The 24825-nt window shown below is 38.3% G+C and overlaps 1 protein-coding gene across 8 annotated transcripts in view; it reads right to left on the reverse strand.

Annotated features, from left to right (window-relative positions):
* pam (peptidylglycine alpha-amidating monooxygenase) overlaps positions 1-24825 on the reverse strand; it is a 76054-nt gene that overhangs the window by 22487 nt on the left and 28742 nt on the right. For all 8 annotated transcript variants that reach the window (XM_079804757.1, XM_079804753.1, XM_079804758.1 and 5 more), the window contains exons 9-14: positions 11938-12005; positions 10448-10528; positions 10267-10343; positions 6444-6547; positions 4131-4327; positions 3857-3916 (exon numbers count right to left, since the gene is read on the reverse strand). In XM_079804757.1, coding sequence (XP_079660883.1) covers positions 3857-3916; positions 4131-4327; positions 6444-6547; positions 10267-10343; positions 10448-10528; positions 11938-12005 — 587 coding nt within the window. The remainder of the gene's footprint in view (positions 1-3856; positions 3917-4130; positions 4328-6443; positions 6548-10266; positions 10344-10447; positions 10529-11937; positions 12006-24825) is intronic.

Consider the following 24825-nt stretch of genomic DNA (forward strand, 5'->3'; position numbering starts at 1 on the left):
TACATACATGGCATTTGATTGGAGGCTAGTCTCACTTTGTCCCACAGCAAAAAAATTTTTTGATGTGTACATATGTTTCATGTTTCTGTTAATAATGTATTGTATTAAGTGTCCATTTCATTATAATATTCAGATTTATCATAAATAATTGAACATGCACATGTATTTTAAGGTCCGTTAAAGAGGGGTAGAGGTGGGGTCACATTTGAGCATTTAAAATTTAATTTTACTTGAAAGTAACGCAACAGTTACTTTCTTAAGTAACTAGTTACTTTTAAAATTTGTAACTGAGTAACTAATTTAGTTACTTTTTGGAAGAAGTAACTAGTAACTGTAACTAATTACTTTTTAAAAGTAACTTGCCCAACACTGCTCAGCTCTGCTCAGCTCGAATGAAATCTGACATTGAGCCGAACGAGAGTCACGTCACAGACGAAGCACTCACACTTTATTGAAAAGACACTTTCAGTTTTTAATTGTAGTGTTTATTCTCTAACTGAACGAAATGATTGTATTACTATGAAGGTCAAAACGACGTTTACGGAGTGGCCTCGTAGGGCAGCGAAGCAAGTGCATTCTGGGAGTTGTCTTTCATCCACATGAGACAAAAATAAATTTTCTGTCTTTTCTCAATCTAGAAGGCACCAAATTCAAAAATAATTTCACATTTCTACTGCATAAATGACCCAGTTTAAATACAAAGCTTAATGCTAAATCACTGAAGTTACCCTTAAAGAAACGTGTCGATTTTAAGACTTATTAGATCCCACTTGGAAGTTTGCTGAGGTAGCTAATGCTTGTAGGAGATGTTTCAGGAAGCACGGGATGAAATTTGTGCAGATTACTTCCAAAGATTGATGACTAGAGTGTAAAAGTTTTAAAAACAATTATTTGACGTTTTCCTGGAAAAAAATTAAATTTCTAAGTGACCCCTTTAGACAAGTCAAGTTGCGATACCGAACAGGACCACATGGAGATGCCATAAAACAAAACAACAACCGCCTTGACCTGACTGCATATACCTACTACAGTATACGGATCCACTCAGAATGACTAAATACAGCAAAATGACAAATCAAAATATTATACTGAATGTGTGTGAAAATGTGAATGTATTTATGCAGACATTTCAGTACAATGTGCGATCAATACACGGATTGTTAGTGCATCAATATAACGGACTCGCGCATGCTCACTGTAGGACTGCTGAAATCGTCTTTACCTTAATTGCCTTCTTGTCCATCAAAACTTTACAAGTGAGATGCTGATTTGCTTTTTCCAGCCGAGAAACATAGTTTGTGTATTTTCTGCCCAAAAAGCCATGGGTTGTTTTGACGTTCCATTCAGTCTGTATTTCCCACAACACGATGCGTGAGAGCTTGCGCTCTTCAGAAACAATCACAGAATATGACAGAGCTCATGTTTTAAAGCTAAACGGACACTGGAATGAATAATTCACCGAAAACTGGCCACGAGTCACTGTTTTCACCGCCATCTCCGATGTAATCAGCCTGGACCTCCAAGATCCCCCATGAAAAATCTGGACCTCCTCAACCACCACCAATTGTACAGCATCCACCTGGATGATGCGACGGCAGCCATATTGCGCCAGAATGCCCACCACACACCAGCATATTGGTGGAGAGGAGACAATCTGTATGGAGATGATTAGGAGGCCATGATAATGGACAAAGGCCAGTGGGAAAATATAATATAATAATATTATATATACTGCTCAAATTCTTAGAGGGTCCTCAAGGTCCATATGACATGATAGTATCACGCAGTTGCTGCAGATTTGTTGGCTGCACATCCATGATGCGAAATCTCCCATTACCCCATTCAAAGCTGCTCTATTGGATTGAGATCTGGGGCCGGTTGCATAAACCGTTAAAACTAGTCTTACAAGTTAGACATACATTTTTTTCTTTAAGACTGTTCATATTTTTTTTTAAATCAGTTACATAAAAACATAGACTGGCCTAATTTGATACAAAAAGTAAGACTGAATGCCACTTGCTTAACTGCTAGTGGCTCATACTAGATCTTAAGACACTGTCTTAACATAATGGCTTAGTTTATGCAACTGGCCCCAGGTGACTGTGAAGGTCAGTGAACTCATTGTCATGTTTAAGAAACCAGTTTGAGATGATTTGAGCTTTGTGGCATGGCACGTTATCCTGCTGGAAGTAGACAGAAGATGGGTCTACTGTGATCATAAAGGGATGGACATGGTCACAATACTCAGGTAGGCTGGTGTTTAAACAATGCTCAATTGTTACTAAAGGGCCCAAAGTGTGCCAAGAAAACTAAATATCCCCCAAACCACCAGAAGCAGGCTGAACCGTTGATTGAAAGCAGAATTGATCCATGCTTTCATGTGGTTTACTCCAATTTCTGACCCTATCATCCTGACCCTACCACCAGGGTCCTGTTTAATAGCGCTTCTCTGTCTGTCACAGTGGTGAAATTTTCAGATTTCCATTGGATCTTGAACTAACAATCAAATACCCAGTGCCATCAGGCTGCTAAAACAACTGCTAGACATCTCTTACAGGGTAAGAAGACGACCCCACTACCAGGTCTTGAAAAAACTCACCGATCCACATGCTGTTTCGTATGAACTAACTGCCTTTTAGCCATCTTAACTGTAATCCCAAGGTTCAAACCAGACTGGCCATAAAAAAAACCTCCAGATGCAGCAAGGTAATTTACTGGCCATGCCACAGCAGTGGCTGGAACAAAGCTACAAGTCTCCACAAACTCTTATACAAAATGGATACAATACTACAACATTCAATTCATACTTATTCAGAGAAACAAGTATTCTTAATAACAGCTAGTCTACACAAATTCAGCTGCTAATATGTGAAAGCATACATGATAGTTGCCACTTTTCAATTATGTTTGGCCTCCATGCATTCAGAACATTGGCAACATTTCAGAGGTGGTTTGGGAAGCAAGTAATGCATAGGTATTCAGTCACGGTTGTAATTATGAGCTTTAGATTATGCAAATGAGCTCCATGTGGAGATGCTAATACATGGCATCTATAAATACAATGATATGCAAAAGACCATGTTGACGCTGGATAAGCAGGTGTTATACTAGTGTAAATAGGCTTTGTAAGCCTAGCCTATTAAGAGGGGATACAAATTTTTTTCCAATAAGCCTTCATTTGTTAACTATAGTTAACTACATCAGTTAACATTAACTTAGAATGAACAATACTTCTACAGCATTTATTAATCTTAGTTATTATTAATCTCAACATTTACTACTACATTAAGATCAAGATGTGTTAACATTAGTTAATGCACTGTGAACAAACATGAACGTGAATATTTTTGCCTAACATTAACAAATGTTAATAAATGTGGTAAAAATATATTGCTCATTGTTAGTTTTTGTTAATTAATGCATTAACTAATGTTAAACAATACCTTATGATGACACAAACAATGACAAGCTTTTTTTTTAAAGTCAGGTTATGCTAAATGCTCCTGTTTGGAGTTCAACACTCCATCTTTCACTGAATAGAAAAAAGCAACAACATTTTCAAAACATCCTCTTTCATGTTCATCTTTCTCTTTTCTGAAAGTCGTGCAGGTTTGGAACAGCTTTTATTCATTTCCCAACCTTGTTCCCAACCTTGTTGTTGGATGACACTCATTTCGAGTCTCTGAGCCTCTATTGATGAGTTGTTCTATAAATCCATTGTGCTTTTGCATGGTAAAAGAATGCCAAGAAACATGTCAAATTAGATTTGTAATGGTATTCCAGCAGTGATTGTGTTTCAGGACAGCCTCTCTCATGACTAATGTCTGTAATTTGAAATTATTTTTAAACATCTTACCCTGATCCAGAACTTCCTCTTCTCTCTTGGGCTGCTGCAGCTCCAAAGACTCCACAACATCTGTGGAATCACAAGATGAAAAGAAATGAGAATATATAGAAAAGAGAAAATCTAATTAAGTACATTTCATTTGCAAACTATTCTGGATTATCTAATAATAATAATAATAATAATAAAAAAAATAGTGATATAATACAATCGTACCATACTATAAGAGTTTGGTCATACTGCCTACACTATTGTGTATCTTGAAATGTGTGTTTTTGGATGGTACCTTTACGAGGAGCTGCCTCATGCCTCATGGACATCATATGGTCTGGACTGACCGGGATGGGAGTACTGGCCTCAGAAGGGATGTTTTGGAACAGCTCACTGCTGCCATCATCTCTGCAGCTCATGTAAGGCACAGCATGGATGTTGTCCATGTAGTACATGATGTAGAAGTTACACATCTCATCATTGGAGGTGCCTCTGTGAGGTAACAACGGGACATGAAAAAAACATAAATACAGCTTTAAGTATGAAAATATCCAACAGAACTACAGTAGCCTTTGCCTCAAATGACATACCCACAGTCCACCAACCCTCTACATACTGTAAAATGGCAAGATATTTCTCAAAAAAGCTGCTCTTGTTTTTACGACTTAATTAGATAAAAATGCACTATGCAGGATTGTCAGTTACTCTTTGTAAACACAACATTCAAACTTTTCTTCAGCTTCAACTCTTCTGGGAAGGCTTTCCGCAAGGTTTAGAAGTGTGTTTATGGGAATTTTTGACCATTCTTCTAGAAGCCCATTTGTGAGGTCAGGCACTGATGTTGGACGAGAAGGCCTGGCTCGCAGTCTCTGTAATTCATCCCAAGGATGTTCTATTGGGTTGAGGTCAGGCCAGTCAAGTTCCTCCACACCAAACTCACTCATCCATGTCTTTATGGACCTTGCTTTGTGCACTGGTGCGCAGTTATGTTGGAACAGGAAGGGGCCATCCCCAAACTGTTCCCACTAAGTTGGGAGCATGAAATTGTTCAAAATGTCTTGGTATGCGGAAGCATTAAGAGTTCCTTTCACTGGAACTAAGGGGCCAAGCCCAACCCCTGAAAAACAACCCCACACCATAATCCCGCCTCCACCAAACTTTACACATGGTACAATGTAGTCAGGCAAGTACTGTTCTTCTGGCTTCCACCAAACCCAGACTCTTCCATCGGATTGCCAGACAGAAAAGCATGATTCGTCACTCCAGAGAACACGTCTCCACTGCTCCAGAGTCCAGTGGTGGTGTGCTTTACACCACTGCATCCGACAATTTACACTTGGTGAGGTAAGGCTTGGATGCAGCTGCTCGGCCATGAAAACCCATTCCATGAAGCTCTCTACGCACTGTTCTTGAGCTAATCTGAAAGCCACACAAAGTTTGGACGTCTGTAGCTATTGACTGCAGAAAGTTGGTGACTTCTGCACACTGTGCGCCTCAGCATGCGCTAACCCCGCTCTGTGATTTTAGGTGGCCTGTTTCTGTTGTTCCCAATTGCTTCCACTTTTTTATAATACCACTAACAGTTGACCGTGGAATATTTATTAGTGAGGAAATTTCCTGAGAGCAACCCGTTCTTTCACAAATGTTTGAAGAAGCAGTCTACATGCTTAGGTGCTTGATTTTATACACCTGTGGCCATGGAAGTGATTAGAACACCCGTATTCAATGATGTGGAGGGGTGTCCCAAAACTTTTGTCAATATAGTGTACATCAAGTTTAGTGAGATCTGATATTTCATTGAACAATATAATAGATTAAATAAGGCCGCATCCTAATTGGCACAAACATACAAATGGTTCAATAATTTAAAAGGTACGATGAGAATTTTGGTGCTTGGACGCCTAATTACACTTCTCATCGGGTGCACTTACTTTTTCACAGCATTGTATGCATACTGGGGCCAGCAATGTATTCATGTCTGTGTGCTTGTGTGCACGTTTCTGGCCTAAGCGGGCGGTTGACAAAGACCAGACTTTAAGTCAACAATCATCTTATCTTGTGGCCTTGAGTTGAGTGTGTGGGCGAGGGTGGTGGGCTTCCTGGGAGATGCGTCAATGCACTATTGTGTGCTCTCTCTGTCACCATGGTAACAGGAATAGCAAGGCAGAGGCAAACATACGTCCAAGGAGTCACGCTCAATCAGGATATGATGAAACACAGACACATCGACAAGCTGACCTATGCAGTGGGTTTCATCACTAACAGAAACACACACACAGCCACCACCAGTCTTACTGTGTCACTTTGCCAGATAGACGTACAGTAGTAAGACAGGTGGTCAGAGACACAACGACAGGAATCCAACACCATGCAAACAGAGGGAAAGGAAGACGGTGGAAATGTCAACAGCATGCACACCATCATCACTCATCTAACACACTTACTGCCACTGTAACTCTACATAGGAATAAAAAATAAAAGGGGAAATCTCTTACAGAAAATCTGACATCAATTGTACATTTTAAACAATGTTATTAAGCTTTTCAAAGCAGTTTCTAAATTGAGTTTAATTTAATCTAGTCAATCTTCAGCAAGAAAATGTACTTACCCGATTTCGGTATTAGTGGTTCTTCCTTCTCCTGTGAACATACACCGGGCTGCTAGTATGTCTCCATTTTTTACGTCAATGGTGTTGGTGGCTGGATAAAAAGCCTAAAAGTTCATCCAAGAGAAATAAAATTAAAGTGTTAGTTCAGCCAAATTTGGTCATCATTTCACCCTCACTTAATAAAAAAACCCCACAAGACTTTTGTTAAATTTTGAAGATATTTTTTAATGAAAGATTTCTGACCCTTCAAATGAAAGTCTATCACACCAAAAAAGCCTCAAAAAATTCTAAAATAAATTGTAAACAAACCATATGAAGCGATTTAACCCTTTTTAAGTCTTTTCAAGTCCAACGATCACTTGACAAATATACACAAACAAACATTGGTCAACACACATTACATGGTAAATGGAAGCAGAAATATCTTCATTTGTGTTTAGAAGATGAACGAAAGTCTGAGTAAATATAACAGAATGTACATATTTGGGTGAACTATCCCTTTAAGATTAACATATTAAACAAAAAGTTTAATTTACACAATTTCTGCACAGATGCATAGGAATTGAATTGAAACTAAATTTTTTAGGCTAGTTTTCCAGACAATATTTGAAGTACAAAATAAGTACAATTCCAGTACAAAACCCAATTCTTTTACTTAGGAAACATGTTCCCAAACAGCGTTCCTGTTTAGTTAAACAGTACAGCATGACACTAATAAAGCCAAGGTCAGAGGTCTGATTCCCATGGACGGGTAAAACATATGGACTGAATGCAGTGTACAAATCACTTTAGATAAAAGTGTCTGCCAAATGTAAATGTGTAAAAGTAACATAACGTCTTCATAATAAAACACTTAATTTTTCCCACACAGTATACATGGGCCATTATATATTTAAATATGTAGCTGCTTTTATATAGACCCCCTGTGGTGAAAATAAAGTTTTTAATAGTGCTGGGAATCGATTAAAAAAAATAATAATTAATTGCATTTTTTCTGTAATTAATCGCAAGTTTTTAATATTTTACGTTTTTAATATTTTAATATTTTAATAATTTCAGTTACTCTCCAAATTAATGTAGAAACAATTTAAAGACATTATATTTTAAATATGTGTTATAATGGCATCTTTTTAAGAATGAAGGTCAGTATCACTGATACTAATGTCTATGAAACATCAATGACGTTACATTACAGTATAACTGAAAGCTCCCAATTTCAACATTTATTAGGCTTTTAAAAAAACTTTTAATTTAAGTGAACTTATAACAATCTTTACATAAACCTATTATAATAAATATTATTTTTACCTGTGGCCTTCCCTGTTAGACATATACAGAAATGTAATAGTTATCAAACACCTTTCTTAACTGCATAAATAATAACTGAAATATAGATTAATCAACATTAAAGCTACAATTTTCTATGTTCCCGTTAATGACAGGCATCATCAGTGCTCCTGTCACTTTAAGAACGGCCGCTAACGAACATGACGCGGATCTCACGCGTTGTCCCGCGCATCTCATTTCCTCACAACTCTTTAAGTTCATTTAAGACTCCTAATATGAGAATACTCAAAATTCTCTGTGTTGTTGTTATTGTGTGTTCAAGAGACTGACGCGAGTCAGTATGTGTGTTTGTGTGTGTGTGTGTGTGTGTGTGTCAGAGTGTCCCTAGATTAGCTGACATGAGACGCAGCCACACAGATAGGACATTGACATACAGTGCGTTCTCTTATGTCTTGTCGCGCTTGGAAGCATTTACATGATTAGGAGTGTGATCATGTAACGCTAGGAAAAATGGATATAAAAACGGACGCTGCGTTATTTGCGTTAAATATTTTTAATGCATTAAGCTGAAAAAATTAATCGCCCGCGTTAACGCGTTAATTTGCCCAGCCCTAGTTTTTAATGTTGTTTATATGTCTATGTGGTGTTTTAATGTTTTAAGACAAACCACGTGCAAATTCATGTCAACACCGCTGCTGAGTATTTTCCCCTTAAAACTGTAAAACAGTAAACTAGCCTGACAAGCCAGACCCATATAAAGATGTTGGGTCTGGGAACACACCATTGGCAGGGCTCAATCCGAGGGGCAGGATAAACGGTTGTCTTTCAAATTCCCTCTGCAGGATAGTGCTACAACCAAACAGAGCATCCGGTCGGCAAAACTCCAAACACATCTTCCTTTTTTAAGAATGACTTCAGTGCCGTTCTTTGTTCTTTTCTCAAAGAAAAGCTTGACTCCAAGTCTTCCAGAGTCTCGGCCAAAGCCGATTCGAAAGACCGCAGTTCGCCAGCTTCATTGTTTACAAGTAGCACGCAGCCGCCGCAACTCTACCGTCATGTTAAGCCCGCCCACTGACTCTATACATGATGTGATTTGCCTGACTAGAGTTTGGTTTTTCCAGCTCGCAAGCCAACAGAGAGTTGCTAGACGCCCTGGCTGCAAATTATATTTGCTGCCGCTAGGGTGCGTCTAGATTTCTAGGCTAGCAATAAACCAAAGACAGTCTCAAACACATGGTTTGAAATCACCAGTGTTTCTTACATCACATTCGACCATGTAACCAATCACATCAACGTGCGGGCAGGCTTTAGCATATCATTAACTATGACCGCTCTGAAGCAAGGGAGTCTCAAGAGAAGGTTATCCCGGTAAATTTTTCTGTTGATATGAACAATCAGGTACATTTAGCAATAAACTATATGCTATATGCAAACGATATGCCGTTTTCACCTGATGTTCTATGATTTTCAAAGTGTTTCTAAGGATACTGATTTTTAGAAGGCAGTTGTCGGACTCGGAGATGGCGAATGGGAACATGGTTTGTGTAACATTAGCACACATTATTAGCTGTTTGATAACGTAGTCAAGCCAAAGGCTAATCATATTAATTACCATTATGTGTCCGAGGTTGTAAAGAGCAATGTCATTGTGCAGCGTTTACTACAGTAAAGTTGACCGAGTGGATCTCTGAGCTGGTGTGAGTGAGTGGAGGCAGGGCTAATTTGCATATTCATGGTTCGGCGTATACTAAATAAAGCAAGGGTGTAGTTACATTCAAGCTATTTTAAGGCATGAATACATTTTTTTTTCACAGGAAAAACATTTAAATATGTTATTTTAGTGATCAAAGATGAGTTTTATTATTGACTAAAAGGGGACTTTAGGAATGGGGTCCCTAGCAAGAAGTTCTTGGCATCAAAAAACCAAGACCATGATTATTTGGTACAGGTGTGTTTAACTTTCCAGTAAACAGGCTCTCCAGGAGAAGCAGTTGTCTTAACAAGAAAAACATACTGGACTCATATTGTGCACAGGTAATAAACCACTCTGGCAGGAAGAGTTTAAATTCACCATGAATTTTTAAAATGATAAATTATTTAACCATGAACATCACTTTTTTCAACTTCATGTTCCTCATCATTTTTAATCCGAATAACTTTCCCTCCCTCTTGCAGCAACATCTCTTCTCTGATGACGAGGGAGGAGCAACTTGTCACTCACATGAGATTCACCAATAGCAAACCACAACCATCCAATCAATCACCCACGGACATATTTGAAATCAAGCCCCGCCCTATATTTGTTCTTGTTCCAGAAGCTGTTTCACTCAGATATATGTCACAATATAGTGAAGAAAAGACTATCACAACTTATTTATGCTGACTTTAAACAGGACTGACAGCAGGCAAACATGAATCACTATGACATGGGTCATAAACATGACTGACAACACTTATCAGTGAAACACGATGCATTAACTTCCCTCTCTAGTAACCCATCATGCTCGACCAAGCAGAGAGGACATGTTAAACATACCTGTGGCAACAGTGGAGACTGGCGCCCGATCTGAGTCCACTTTCCATTTCGAATCCTGTACCCACTCACAACTTTACCTGAAGCACAAGACAAGCAACATGTATGCCATTACCATAAAAAGAAAAAGAGAATTTGCAAAGAACTTAGTAGACAAAACCAATAAATAAACGCAATATCTCACCAAGGCTGTGTGTGTGTGTCCTGAAGGCAAATGGATACATCGGGAAAGATTTGTAAGTGCAAGCAATGTCTGCATTGGTAACTGCGAACACCAACAAACATCAGATGTCATAAATAACATAACATATGTTTATAAGGTGACAAGCATTAATAAACTGATCACAACATTCAAGGTAAAGCTCAGAAGCCTTTCACAACCCCAAATAGTGTTGCACGATGTACCGCTACTAGAAAAGTATCGCGATACCCTGTTATTAAAAACGGTAGGCCTACGATATGACCGTAGATAGTACCGGTACTTTAAGAATGACAGCACTCTAATAAGAGCTGTATTTTTTTAATTTGCGTCGATGTGTGACAGCAGGAGTCAGGACGTGAGTGCAGAGCTCTGCTTCCACCGTTCACTAAATACTGGAAGCAGAAGAGTAATATATACACGCAGCGCATGACTTAAAGAAAGCAACTGAAACGCATGCATGAGAAAATAAAACGTGGCGCGGGACGTGTTCGCACTGCCAGACTCTGACCTGAAGTGCGCGCACAGCATGCGATCGCAACGTCAGTTTCGTGGATTATTGGGTTTGGAAGGATGGTCAAAAATATGTAAAAATGCACATCCTAGCGAGTATTCAGCTAAACACATTTGGCTATGTCTTTAGTGAACGTATACAGAGTTGAGTGAGAATTCAGATGTGTTCCAATGTTTTAGGGCCGGGCATAATATTCTATGTGATTAATGTTAATCAAACAACAAAAGAAAATAGAAAACCACCCCATGCTTGACTGAATAATTTTAATATATTTATTAAGAATCAGTGTATAGTTAATTTATAGAGTGAAGACTCTAATTTAGACTCTAATAGAAGACTTTAATTTCTTTCTTGAATGCCCCTGTTAAATAGACCTACTGTAACGTTAGCTGAAAATAAAGCACTGTTTTTGTCATATTGTTTGTAATTTACATTTTTGCTTACTTTTTAAAAACAAAGATAAAATTAAATTAAATATCTATATTGTAATTAAAATATTACATTTAAAAATATTAAATTACTCATGAAACTATTACTGTCATGAAATAAGATTTTGGTCATTCCAACCTGTTCAGAATAGAAAGGTTAGTGAATGTTAAGATGATTGATAATAATGTGATTGTTGCAAACATCTCTGTAAAAGATGTTCACACTGGCATGTAGTTATTATTATATTATTATTTTTAAATAAAGAGGAGGGAATGGTCAAAAAACAGGGCAGGATTATGCTGGCCAAGTGAGTTTTTAGTTTTTTAACAATGGATAGTAAGTTCTGTCATATTATTCAATTACTTTTACTGTTTTTTGCCATGGTATCGATTCAGTATCGGTCTGGATTCAAATCTGGTCTGGTATCGTATCGAAGTCATCATTTTGGTATCGTGACAACACTAACCCCAAATGTCTATAAGATTATTAGTGCCAAACTGGAAAATGGCTTAAACGGTCACAAAGTTGGTACCTTTCTTCCCTGGAGGAATGACAGTGTCCAAAGACATCATCAGATACATGCCAGCAATAAAGGGCTGTCTGCATAGAGGACACAATATTCATCACATTTAAAGAGATTTCAGTTAAAGTCACATTTATAGTCTTAAAAGGGTAGTTCACTCAAAAATGAAAATTAGCCATCCTAGGTGTATATGACATTCTTCTTTCAGACGAATATAATCAGAGTTATATTAAAAAAAATGTCCTGGCTCTTCAAAGCTTTATAATGGCAGCCCAAAATTTGAAGCCAAAAAAAGTGCATCCATTCATTATAAAAGTAATTCACAAGAGATGGGTTTTTATAAGAAAAATGTCCATATTTAACATGTTATAAAGTAAAATATCTATTTACAGGAGGACCGCCTTCCGCATCGATTCTTGTGTTTTACTTTTATAATGGATGGATACAATGTTTTGGTCTTCAAATTTTGGCCTGCCATTCACTGCTATTGTAATGCTTGGAAGAGCCGGGATTTTTTTTTATATAACTCAAAATATATTCGTCTGAAAGAAGAATGTCGTATACACCAACATTTGACTATATAGTTATATAGTTTCTACTCTGATGAAGATCCATACAACAGTCATCACATAAAACAAAGCAAATTTAGATTAAGATGCAACCACAAAGGATGCCCTAGTGAGTGTTTACATATCTATTCAGTTTGATTCACGCACCTGTTACCAACATAATAGACTGATATTATTCTGTAGACATGCCATTCAGCCTTCCACTCAAAATCAAAACAATGAGAACACAATGGGCTTAAAGAGATAGCTCACCCAAAAATAATTACTCACCCTCATGTTGTTCCAAACCTGTAAAACGTTCGTTCATCTTCAGAACACAAATTAAGATATTTTTGATGAAATCCGAGAGCTCTTTGACCCCTCCATAGACATCAATTTAATGAACACTTTCAAGGCCCAGAAAGGTTGTAAAAACATTGTTAAAATAGTCCAGGTGACGCCAGTGGTTCAACCTTAATTTTATGAAGCAACGAGAATACTTTTTGTGTGCAAAAACAAACAAAAATTAAAGCTGCTAGCAGCGATGACGGGCCCAAGCCGGTGGCACCGCCACGCCGGTGGCATCAGTTTAACTGTGCACGGCAGGCAATAGGCATTTAAAATGGGAAAACATAAAAGGACTATTTCAAAGTCATCTGAATTCACCACATTAACTGCAGCAGTTGGTGCTGCTATGACCACAACAGCCACATCTATGAGATCAATTAAATTTATATGAATTTCATGTCAGATTATGTCAACGGTCAAATTGGAATGAGTTCAGAATACCATTCGAATGCTGATGTTGTTTTATTCTAACACTTCTCTTCATGTGTTTTTGAGCTACCTTAGCTACCGTTTGTGCACCAATCTTATGCACCATAAAACATGCTTTCATTTCAATATGGGTGGTCCAATAAATTTTTTTTAATAAAAAAATGTATAAATGGAGCCAAATCACAGAAACTGCAAAGATGATTTTAATATCAGTGTCAGGTAAGAGTAAGATGCGTGTCTACATTTTATGGAAGTTTATTATAAATAGCCACTTTTATAAAATCATGTGAAATTTATGTTTTAATACATTTATATTATATCAGTAAATAATTAATTTAAAGACATGTGCATCATACGTGATCTTGGCAAACACATCACATGACGTTTTTATTTCAAGTGATAGTTATTTGTGATAGCCTATATGAAAGGGTTAAATTATGATCAAGAGAGAAAGTCACACACACACACACACACACACACACACACACACACACACACACACACACACACACACACACACACACACACACACACACACACACACACACACACACACACACACACACACAGACACACACAATGATAGAGTGAGAGTGAGGGGGAGGGGAAGGACTGAGAGAAAGGCACACACACAAACTCACAGGGTGAGAGAGAGACCCCCCCCCCCACACACACACACACACACACACACAGATAGACAGGGGGAAGGGGAAAGACAGGCAGATGGCATTCCATAGACTTAATGGTTTGTATACTGTACAAACTGTACATTCTATCCCCCTACACTACCCCTAAGCCTACATATCGCACACACACACACACACACACACCATAGCTGTCAACCCTCCCGTTTTTTCCGGGTTTCTCACGTATTTTAGCTCTTTTCCCGCTGTCTTCTCGTTTTAGTATTTTCCCGTAAAATATCCCGTATTTTTAAGTTCTGATTGTGTTAACTCAGAACACGCAACTATCTGGTTTAGTGCCAGAAGACGCGAATGAGAAGTCGCGCACTGTGAGAAAATTTTCCGTGCACTCATCCAAGAGCGCGCACACGTCTCTCAGCGCGCAAATATTGAGTTCTCTTTCAAGTCTTGCTCTTGAACGGACAAACTCACGCAAAAAGTATGTCAACATATTGATGAGTATTCTAGCAGACATAGTCTGTATATGGCTTAAGTAAGCTTTATACAGTCCAGAAAAGACGACGCATATCCGAGGTCTTAAAGGGGCAGTAGCCTTTACTGCTGTCTGTTTAATGTCAAACAAAAGACAAGGGCATCACTCACTGCTCTTGATTGAATAACTTTTGTAAGTTTAATAGGATTAATCTTTAATTTATACAGTCATATATGCAATGTTATTTTACATTTGATCAATTTCTGTACCTGAAAACTAATGTTAGACGTACCTGAAAAACCTGAAAAGCATAGTTTATTTTATTATTATCTTTGCTCAATAGTATTTATTTGTGCTGCTGCTTGTATTTAAATGATTTGTTCTTATTATTTTCTTTTTTTTTATTTGACAGTAGTCCTTTTTTCCCTGAACATAACAAATACTGAACCGTACCGAAACGGTGAACCTTAAACCGTGATACAAACCGAACCGTGAGCAATCTGTACCGTTACACCCCTAGCGTAACGTATGATAAAATGACTGAAAAAAGGTTGGGTGTCCATTTGTGTCCTGATATTTCACAAAAACATGCCCACACACACACACACACACACACACACACACACACACACACACACACACACACACACACACACACACACACACACACACACACACACACACACACACACACACACACACACACACACACACACACACACACACACACACACACACACACACACACACACACACACACACACACACACACAGAGAGAGAGAGAGAAACAAGTTTTTTTTTTATCCTGCTTCAAAACTAACACAATGCTGCCATCTTGTGTTCATTGAGGGAAGGGCAGCACACACGGGCACAATACATTATACAAAGAAATATTTATAAAATATATATATATTCATCTGAAAAATAGTACAGTCATTTTAAATTAATCTAAGTTCAATTACCAAACATACAATCTTAATTTAATTTAAATCAAAATATTATTTTACAAGATATGAGACAATTACTGTTCCCCTTTTTTTGTCCTTATTTAATCCCTCGCCATGGCAACACCGTTTGAGATATCCAATATTCGTTCGCATTTAAGCATCTTCCGTATCTTTGTTTCATGTTGACCGAGTTTGGTGGAGATTGAATAAATCGCCTACGAGGAGAACGTAAAAACTCAGACCCTGAATTACATAAATATTCACCTTCAAACCAAAATATCTGACTTCCTGTTGGTCGGAGCTAATGACTGTAAATTAGAAAGTTGTCCGGCTCGAAGAGAACAATATATGTACCGAGTTTGGTGACTCAAGATAAAACTAACCCCCCCACTTTTGTCAAAAGGTGGCGCTAGAGAGCCCCTCATCCCCGCCCGTTTCTGAGGCTTTGTCCATGTGTACTGACTGACATCTCTGATGTGTGTGTTGAGTTTCAAGCAGTTTCAAGCAATTTCAAGCATGCTAAGAGCCTCAGAACAACACTGCTACCTTTTAGTGAGGGGAGGGCAGACAGAGAATAAATATTCAGAAGAAATATATTAAATAAAATAAATATATTGATCTGAAAAATAGTATGATTATTTTAAAGCTATTTGGTTACATTTTAATAAAACATTGTTTTAGTATGTTTTTAAACACACACACATACACGTTGTAATACCAGTGTAATACCCATGTCATTATACAAATTTGTGTCCTCATAAATCACAAACAAGAGAGAGAGAGAGAGAGAGAGAAACAAGTTTTTTTTTTATCCTGCTTCAAAACTAATACAATGCTGCCATCTTGTGTTCATTGAGGGGAGAGCAGCAGACACAGAGAATTTCTGTTCCCCTTTTTTGTCCTTATTTAATCCCTTGCCATGGAAACACCGTTTGAGATATCCAATATCTGTTCACATTTTAGCATCTTCAGTATCTTTGTTTCATGTTGACCGAGTTTGGTGGAGATTGAATAAAACGCCTACGAGGAGAACGTAAAAACTCAGACCCCGATTTAACCAAAAATTTACCTTCAAACCAAAATATCTGACTTCCTGTTGGTCGGAGCTAATGACTGTAAATTAGAAAGTTGTCCGGCTCGATGAGGTCAATATATATACTGAGTTTGGTGATTGTAGATGAAACGAAGCCCTTCACTTTTGTCAAAAGGTGGCGCTAGAGAGCCCCTCATCCCCGCCCGTTTCTGAGGCTTTGCCCATGTGTACTGACTGACATCTCTGATGTGTGTGTTGAGTTTCAAGCAGTTTCAAGCAATTTCAAGCATGCTAAAAGCCTCAGAACAGCCAAAAGATTATTAAACTTTGACACGTTGCCATGGCAACAGTATTTGAAATTTCAGGAATCCATTTCATACGTCTCTATCTGTCATGTTTTCACATTATACTGATGAAGTTTGAAATAAATCTGGTGAAAATAAGATGGTGATTCAAAGCATTTTTGAAAGTGACACACTTCCTGCTGCCAGTTGGTGGCGCTATAACTTTGACTCACAAAAGTCATATCCATGTGATCGGCTTCTTATAACAAACACACAGCTGAAGTTTCATCCAAACCAGTCAATGTTTGCACAAGTTATAACACACTTCCTGTTTCCCTTTTCTCGCCATAAATTCGTTGCATCGCCACGGCCAGACTTTTCGAGATATCAAAAATCCGCTCGCAATTTAGCATCCTGAATATGTTCACGTAATGCTGACCGAGTTTGGCAATGATCGAAACAATGGCCTCGGAGGAGTATATTAAATTCCAGAGCATGCGTTTTCCGAACAACCCATAATAGCTCACTTCCTGTTGGGCTGACACATAACTATGAGCACGAAAGTTGTTCGGCCCGATGAGATCTAAATGTGTACCAAGTTTCATACATGTACGTGCAAGTGTGTTTGATATATGGACCAAGTTTTCAGACCCCACTTTAGGGGGCGCTGTCGAGCCCCCCTGCCACGCCCGGGTACCAGCTTCAGCCCGGCTCTGATGGCCGCGCATTCCGACGCCTGTGCGAAGTTTCAAGAGTTTTCGAGCATGTTAAGTGCCCCAAAAGTACCCGAGAAGTCGAAAAAAAAAAAAAAAAAAAAAAAAAAAAAAAAAAAGAATAATCTGAGGAAGAACAATAGGGCTCTGCGCCCTTTCAGGGCTTGGGCCCTAATAAACCACCCATTACAATCCCAATGAAATTTTAATCAGATCTGGCCAATTCATTCCGATTGACGTGGTTACATGTGACTTTTTTATTTCGATTGTGCTACTAGTCGATTACAATCAGATTATTAAAGCTGCGAGCAGCGATGACGGGCCCAAGCCGGTGGCACCGCCACGCCGGTGGCATCAGCATAACTGTGCACGGCAGGCAATATGCATTTAAACAGGATAATTTTTTTAAATCGCTCGAATATGTCACATTAACCGCAGCAGCTGGTGCCACTATCACCACAAGCCACACCCATGATGTCATTTAAATGTAGATGATTTTTAATGTCATGGGATGAAATAGATCTCTTTCAAATATGTGAAAAGTTATCTTTTCCTGCTCAAAATGTTATAAGTCCAGAAGGCCAGTATTTAATTCAAGGTATTTGTATAGTTCTTTTTTTACTTATTCACAAGTGATAGTTATTTGTGATAGTCTATGATATGAAAGGGGTAAATTATCATCATCAAGAGAGAAAGGCACACACACAAACTCACAGGGTGAGAGAGAGACCCCACACACACACACACACACACACCCAGGGTGAGCCTGAGAGTGAGGGGGGAGGGGAAGGACTGAGAGAGAGGCAATCTGCACATTGAACAAGATTCACAAGATTTTAACAACAAAAAGAAATAAAATCGAAAGTTTTTTTTACTTCAATCTCTGAAAACATTATTTTGAATATATTTGAAATCACAGATGTTGGGTGATGAGAATTGTAACTCAAATATAATTTAGAAAACTAGTCCTGTCTGAATAGTGATATGTCAGTGAGATCAGCTCGGGCGCGCACACCGTCTATGGGTGATGTCACGTATTTTGCGAAATGCGCAGTTAGGTGATGTGTCGCCCTCCACACGTTGCGAAACAGACTCCGAAATGGGGAAATGTAAATTTGCGGACTCCTGGTTGGAGTAGGATGAGTTTAAACAATGACCGCAGGGTTTTTCTATGGTTTTTCCTGCATAGCGGCCGCCTCCGTCACATTTCGTGCCACCTCCGTCTGTCGACAAAACTCAAGACAGGCAGTCACTTGCTCAGATTAGGCATGTCGTGGTAATTAAATAATCATCAGAAATATATATTGTCACATGATCTTTCAGCAATCATTATTAGTATTTTATGATTTGCTAGTACAAAGTCATCTAAAGCCATTCCATAGCTGAATGTCTTTCCTCCGCTGTAGCTGTCCATCATTCTCCGTTCAGCATTCAAACTGCGCGTCGTGTTTGGTTACAGTCAGTCAGCTGCTCGGTAAAGCTCACTCCAAGATGATATATTCCCGTTATAATACTTGATATGCAGATAAAATAATTTATCTTCCTGGAGTTTATCTAGCGGTTTCTGAACGATGTTGTGCTCCCTACCCGGGTGACAACACAAGGCATCACACGCACAATAACCGGAATTTAAAACTGTGAAGAAACCGACCGATATACATAGTAGACTAGGATTTGTGCGCTCAACGCTCATCGTCTCTTTATGCCGTGAACTTTTTAATGTGCACTCGCGCTGCACTGCGCCCTCTGACTCCATGTTGCTTTAAGCGCATCATTCTGCACCCGGGATGCGCATAAGCGCATTGTGCCGCGCTTTCATATATTTTCATAGTTTTGTGCACTTAAAGATGATTAAAAAAAATCTTGTTCTCACGTATCTATCATATATTTGTTGCCCCTTTACAGAGCTGCACATTACGTTTACAATAAACTATAAATCTTGAAATGTTATATTATTTGTGTAGGCCCATATAATTATTTACATTCATATATAAATTAAATATAAATAGTTTTTTTTATAAATGTATTTAATAAGAACACAAAGTAATTTGTACCTTTTCATTAACATTTTTAGATTTTATAAAATTAGTCCAGAGATGTTTTTTCAAGAATTACTTTTTGTAATTGCAAATTTTTTTAACTATCCACTCACCTAATTTAATATATATTTTTGTTATAGCTTATGATTATATATTTTTATTTTATTGCTCAACAGTAGTTCTCATCGCCGATGAGGTCTTTAAATATTTTGAGAAGGTCTTAAAAAAGTCTTAAAAAGGTATTACAATTTACTTCAGGATTCCTGCATATACCCTGCATATGCATCATATGTGATCTTGGCAAACACAGCACATGACATTTTTATCTAAAATTAGAAAGTTTTAAATTAGTTAAATTAGATTAGTTAAATTAGAAAGTTGTCCGGCTCGAAGAGAACAATATATGTACGGGGACACATGAAATGTCTACAAATGTATGTCCTCAGAAATCACAGAAGCACACACACACACACACACACACACACACACACACACACACACACACACAGAGAGAGAGAGAGAGAGAGAGAGAGAGAGAGAGAGAGAGAGAGAGAGAGAGAGAGAGAGAGAGAGAGAGAGAGAGAGAGAGAGAGAGAGAGAGAGAGAGAGAGAGAGAGAGAAACAAGGTTTTTTTTTATCCTGCTTCAAAACTAAGACAATGCTGCCATCGTGTGTTCATTGAGGGAAGGGCAGCACACATTCCCCTTTTTTGTCCTTATTTAATCCCTCGGCATGGCAACACCGTTTGAGATATCCAAAATCCGTTCGCATTTTAGCATCTTCCGTATCTTTGTTTCATGTTGACCGAGTTTGGTGGAGATTGAATAAATCGCCTACGAGGAGAACGTAAAAACTCAGAGCCTGAATTACACCAATATTCACGTTCAAACCAAAATATCTGACTTCCTGTTGGTCGGAGCTAATGACTGTAAATTAGAAAGTTGTCCGGCTCGATGAGGTCAATATATATACTGAGTTTGGTGATTGTAGATGAAACGAAGCCCTTCACTTTTGTCAAAAGGTGGCGCTATAGAGCCCCTCATCCCCACCCGTTTCTGAGGCTTTGCCCATGTGTACTGACTAACATCTCTGATGTGTGTGTTAAGTTTCATGCAATTTCAAGCATGCTAAGAGTCTCAAAAACAGCCAAAGACATTATTAAGCTTTGACACGTTGCCATGGCAACAGTATTGGAAATTTCAGAAATCCATTCATATGTCTATATCTGCCATGTTTTCACATTATACTGATGAAGTTTGAAGTCAATCGGGTCAAAATAAGACAGTGATTTAAAGCATTTTTTAAAAAAAGTGACACACTTCCTGCTGCCAGTTGGTGGCGCTATAACTTTGACTCACAAACGTCATATCCTTGCGATCGGCTTCCTACAACAAACACACAGCTGAAGTTTCATCCAAATCAGTCAATGTTTGCACAAGTTATAACACACTTCCTGTTTCCCTTTTCTCGCCATAAATTCGTTGCTTCGCCACGGCCAAACCGATTGAGATATCAAAAATCCGCTCGCAATTTAGCATCCTGGATATGTTCTCTTCATGCTGACCGAGTTTGGCAATGATCGAAACAATTGCCTCGGAGGAGTATATTAAATTCCAGAGCATGCGTTTTCCAAACAACCCAAAATAGCTCACTTCCTGTTGGGCGAAGTTTATGACTATGAGTGCGGAAGTTGTTTGCCCCGATGAGATCTATATGTGTACCGAGTTTCATACATATACGTGCAAGTGTGTTTGATATATAGACCAAATTTTAATAGGGGGCGCTGTCGAGCCCCCCTGCCACGCCCGGGTATCAGCTTCAGCCCGGCCCTGATGGCCGCAGATTCTGACGTATCTGCAAAGTTTCAAGAGTTTTTGAGCATGGTAAGGGCCCCAAAAGTGCCCGAGAAGTCGATAAAATAATAATAATAATTAAAGCTGCGAGCAGCGATGACGGGCCCAAGCCGGTGGCACCGCCACGTCGGTGGCATCAGCATAACTGTGCACGGCAGGCAATATGCATTTAAACAGGATAATTTTTTTAAATCGCTCGAATATGTCACATTTACCGCAGCAGCTGGTGCCACTATCACCACAAGCCACACCCATGATGTCATTTAAATGTAGATGATTTTTAATGTCATGGGATGAAATAGATCTCTTTCAAATATGTGAAAAGTTATCTTTTCCTGCTCAAAATGTTATAAGTCCAGAAGGCCAGTATTTAATTCAAGGTATTTGTATAGTTCTTTTTTTACTTATTCACAAGTGATAGTTATTTGTGATAGTCTATGATATGAAAGGGGTAAATTATCATCATCAAGAGAGAAAGGCACACACACAAACTCACAGGGTGAGAGAGAGACCCCACACACACACACACACACACACCCAGGGTGAGCCTGAGAGTGAGGGGGGAGGGGAAGGACTGAGAGAGAGGCAATCTGCACATTGAACAAGATTCACAAGATTTTAACAACAAAAAGAAATAAAATCTAAATGGTGGGAGAAAGTTTTTTTTACTTCAATCTCTGAAAACATTATTTTGAATATATTTGAAATCACAGATGTTGGGTGATGAGAATTGTAACTCAAATATAATTTAGAAAACTAGTCCTGTCTGAATAGTGATATGTCAGTGAGATCAGCTCGGGCGCGCACACCGTCTATGGGTGATGTCACGTATTTTGCGAAATGCGCAGTTAGGTGATGTGTCGCCCTCCACACGTTGCGAAACAGACTCCGAAATGGGGAAATGTAAATTTGCGGACTCCTGGTTGGAGTAGGATGAGTTTAAACAATGACCGCAGGGTTTTTCTATGGTTTTTCCTGCATAGCGGCCGCCTCCGTCACATTTCGTGCCACCTCCGTCTGTCGACAAAACTCAAGACAGGCAGTCACTTGCTCAGATTAGGCATGTCGTGGTAATTAAATAATCATCAGAAATATATATTGTCACATGATCTTTCAGCAATCTTTATTAGTATTTTATGATTTGCTAGTACAAAGTCATCTAAAGCCATTCCATAGCTGAATGTCTTTCCTCCGCTGTAGCTGTCCATCATTCTCCGTTCAGCATTCAAACTGCGCGTCGTGTTTGGTTACAGTCAGTCAGCTGCTCGGTAAAGCTCACTCCAAGATGATATATTCCCGTTATAATACTTGATATGCAGATAAAATAATTTATCTTCCTGGTGTTTATCTAGCGGTTTCTGAACGATGTTGTGCTCCCTACCCGGGTGACAACACAAGGCATCACACGCACAATAACCGGAATTTAAAACTGTGAAGAAACCGACCGATATACATAGTAGACTAGGATTTGTGCGCTCAACGCTCATCGTCTCTTTATGCCGTGAACTTTTTAATGTGCACTCGCGGTGCACTGCGCCCTCTGACTCCATGTTGCTTTAAGCGCATCATTCTGCACCCGGGATGCGCATAAGCCCATTGTGCCACGCTTTCATATATTTTCATAGTTTTGTGCACTTAAAGATGATTAAAAAAAATATTGTTCTCACGTATCTATCATATATTTGTTGCCCCTTTACAGAGCTGCACATTACGTTTACAATAAACTATAAATCTTGAAATGTTATATTATTTGTGTAGGCCCATATAATTATTTACATTCATATATAAATTAAATATAAATTGTTTTTTTTTATAAATGTATTTAATAAGAACACAAAGTAATTTGTACCTTTTCATTAACATTTTTAGATTTTATAAAATTAGTCCAGAGATGTTTTTTCAAGAATTACTTTTTGTAATTGCAAATTTTTTTAACTATCCACTCACCTAATTTAATATATATTTTTGTTATAGCTTATGATTATATATTTTTATTTTATTGCTCAACAGTAGTTCTCATCGCCGATGAGGTCTTTAAATATTTTGAGAAGGTCTTAAAAAAGTATAGTATAGTCATTCCGTTTCATGTTGACCGAGTTTGGTGGTACTTTAGTTGAGTATTTGTGCACATTTATGTGTGTGCGTGTGTGGTCAAACTGCAAACACAAAACAATTCACAATTATTATCTAGTAATGTTCACATCACCAAATACGTTTCTAAAACATTGTAACATCAGCTTTGTGTACTAAGCATTAAACTTTGTTTAACTAAATGCAACATATTTTACAGGCAATACAAACTGTAAATGTCTAAAACAAAACAAATATATAACATTAGGCGTTTAGGCGCTAATCGCAAATAGCGATCTTCATAGTGATACACAAACCATCACAACACTTAAACAACATAACACTACTCACCACGCTGGGAATATAATGTAAGATAATAGTTTTAGCTGGAATTATTAAATGTTCAAATCTTCATTTGAGATCAACATGGCTTTCTCACTCAGTTCTCTAAGTTCAGTTTGTTTTTCCCTGCACTTCTTCCTGCAAGATCACATCACTTGCGCTCACCGGAACAACGTCCTTAAAGGGGCAGCACCCAACATCAGGGATTACCAGTCCACCAGTCCACCCACACACACACACACACACACACACACACACACACACACACACACACACACACACACACACACACACACACACACACACACAAATCCCTGAAGAGATGGAATGTTTTTTTTTATCCTGTTTCAAAACTAACACAATGCTGCCATCTTGTGTTCATTGAGGGGAGGGCACACACAGGCACAATACATTATACAAATAAATATTTATAAAATATATATATATATTCATCTGAAAAATAGTATAGTCATTTAAAATTAATCTAAGTTCAATTGCCAAACATACAATCTTAATTTAATTGAAATCAAAATATGATTTTACAAGATATGAGACAATTTCTGTTCCCCTTTTTTGTCCTTATTTAATCCCTCGCCATGGCAACACTGTTTGAGATATCCAAAATCCGTTCACATTTTAGCATCTTCCGTATCTTTGTTTCATGTTGACCGAGTTTGGTGGAGATTGAATAAATCGCCTACGAGGAGAACGTAAAAACTCAGACCCTGAATTACATAAATATTGAAAGGATTGAAAATAATCAAAGATATTTGATATTTGATATTTGAAATCCAACAAAGAAATTTGCTTTACTGTTGTCAACACATTTGCTTAACAGAAGGACAAAAGGCAGGCCTGTAGGCCGCAGGGGGTGCCACACCTTTTACAGTGGGGGAAGTTTGGTCAGTTTGAATGTTATGTGTGAGTCTGGTCTGATTGGTCAGTTTGAAAAGAATACATTTGGTTTCAGTCACATGGTCAAGGAATAGATAAAAGCAGATGGAACTATTGCTCTTTCTCTTCTCTTTTCCTCTGGCTCTTGAAGTCATCTGGGCTTCTTGTCTTTGCTCTCTTCTTCTCTCTCCTCCACTCTCTCTCCCCCCCCCCCTCTCTCTCTCTCTCTCTCTCTCTCTATCTCTCAGGTAACATTGTATTCATGCTGTGTACGATTAAT

This window comes from Gobio gobio, assembly GCF_949357685.1.
Source record: "Gobio gobio genome assembly, chromosome: 22".
Lineage (NCBI taxonomy): Eukaryota > Metazoa > Chordata > Actinopteri > Cypriniformes > Gobionidae > Gobio > Gobio gobio.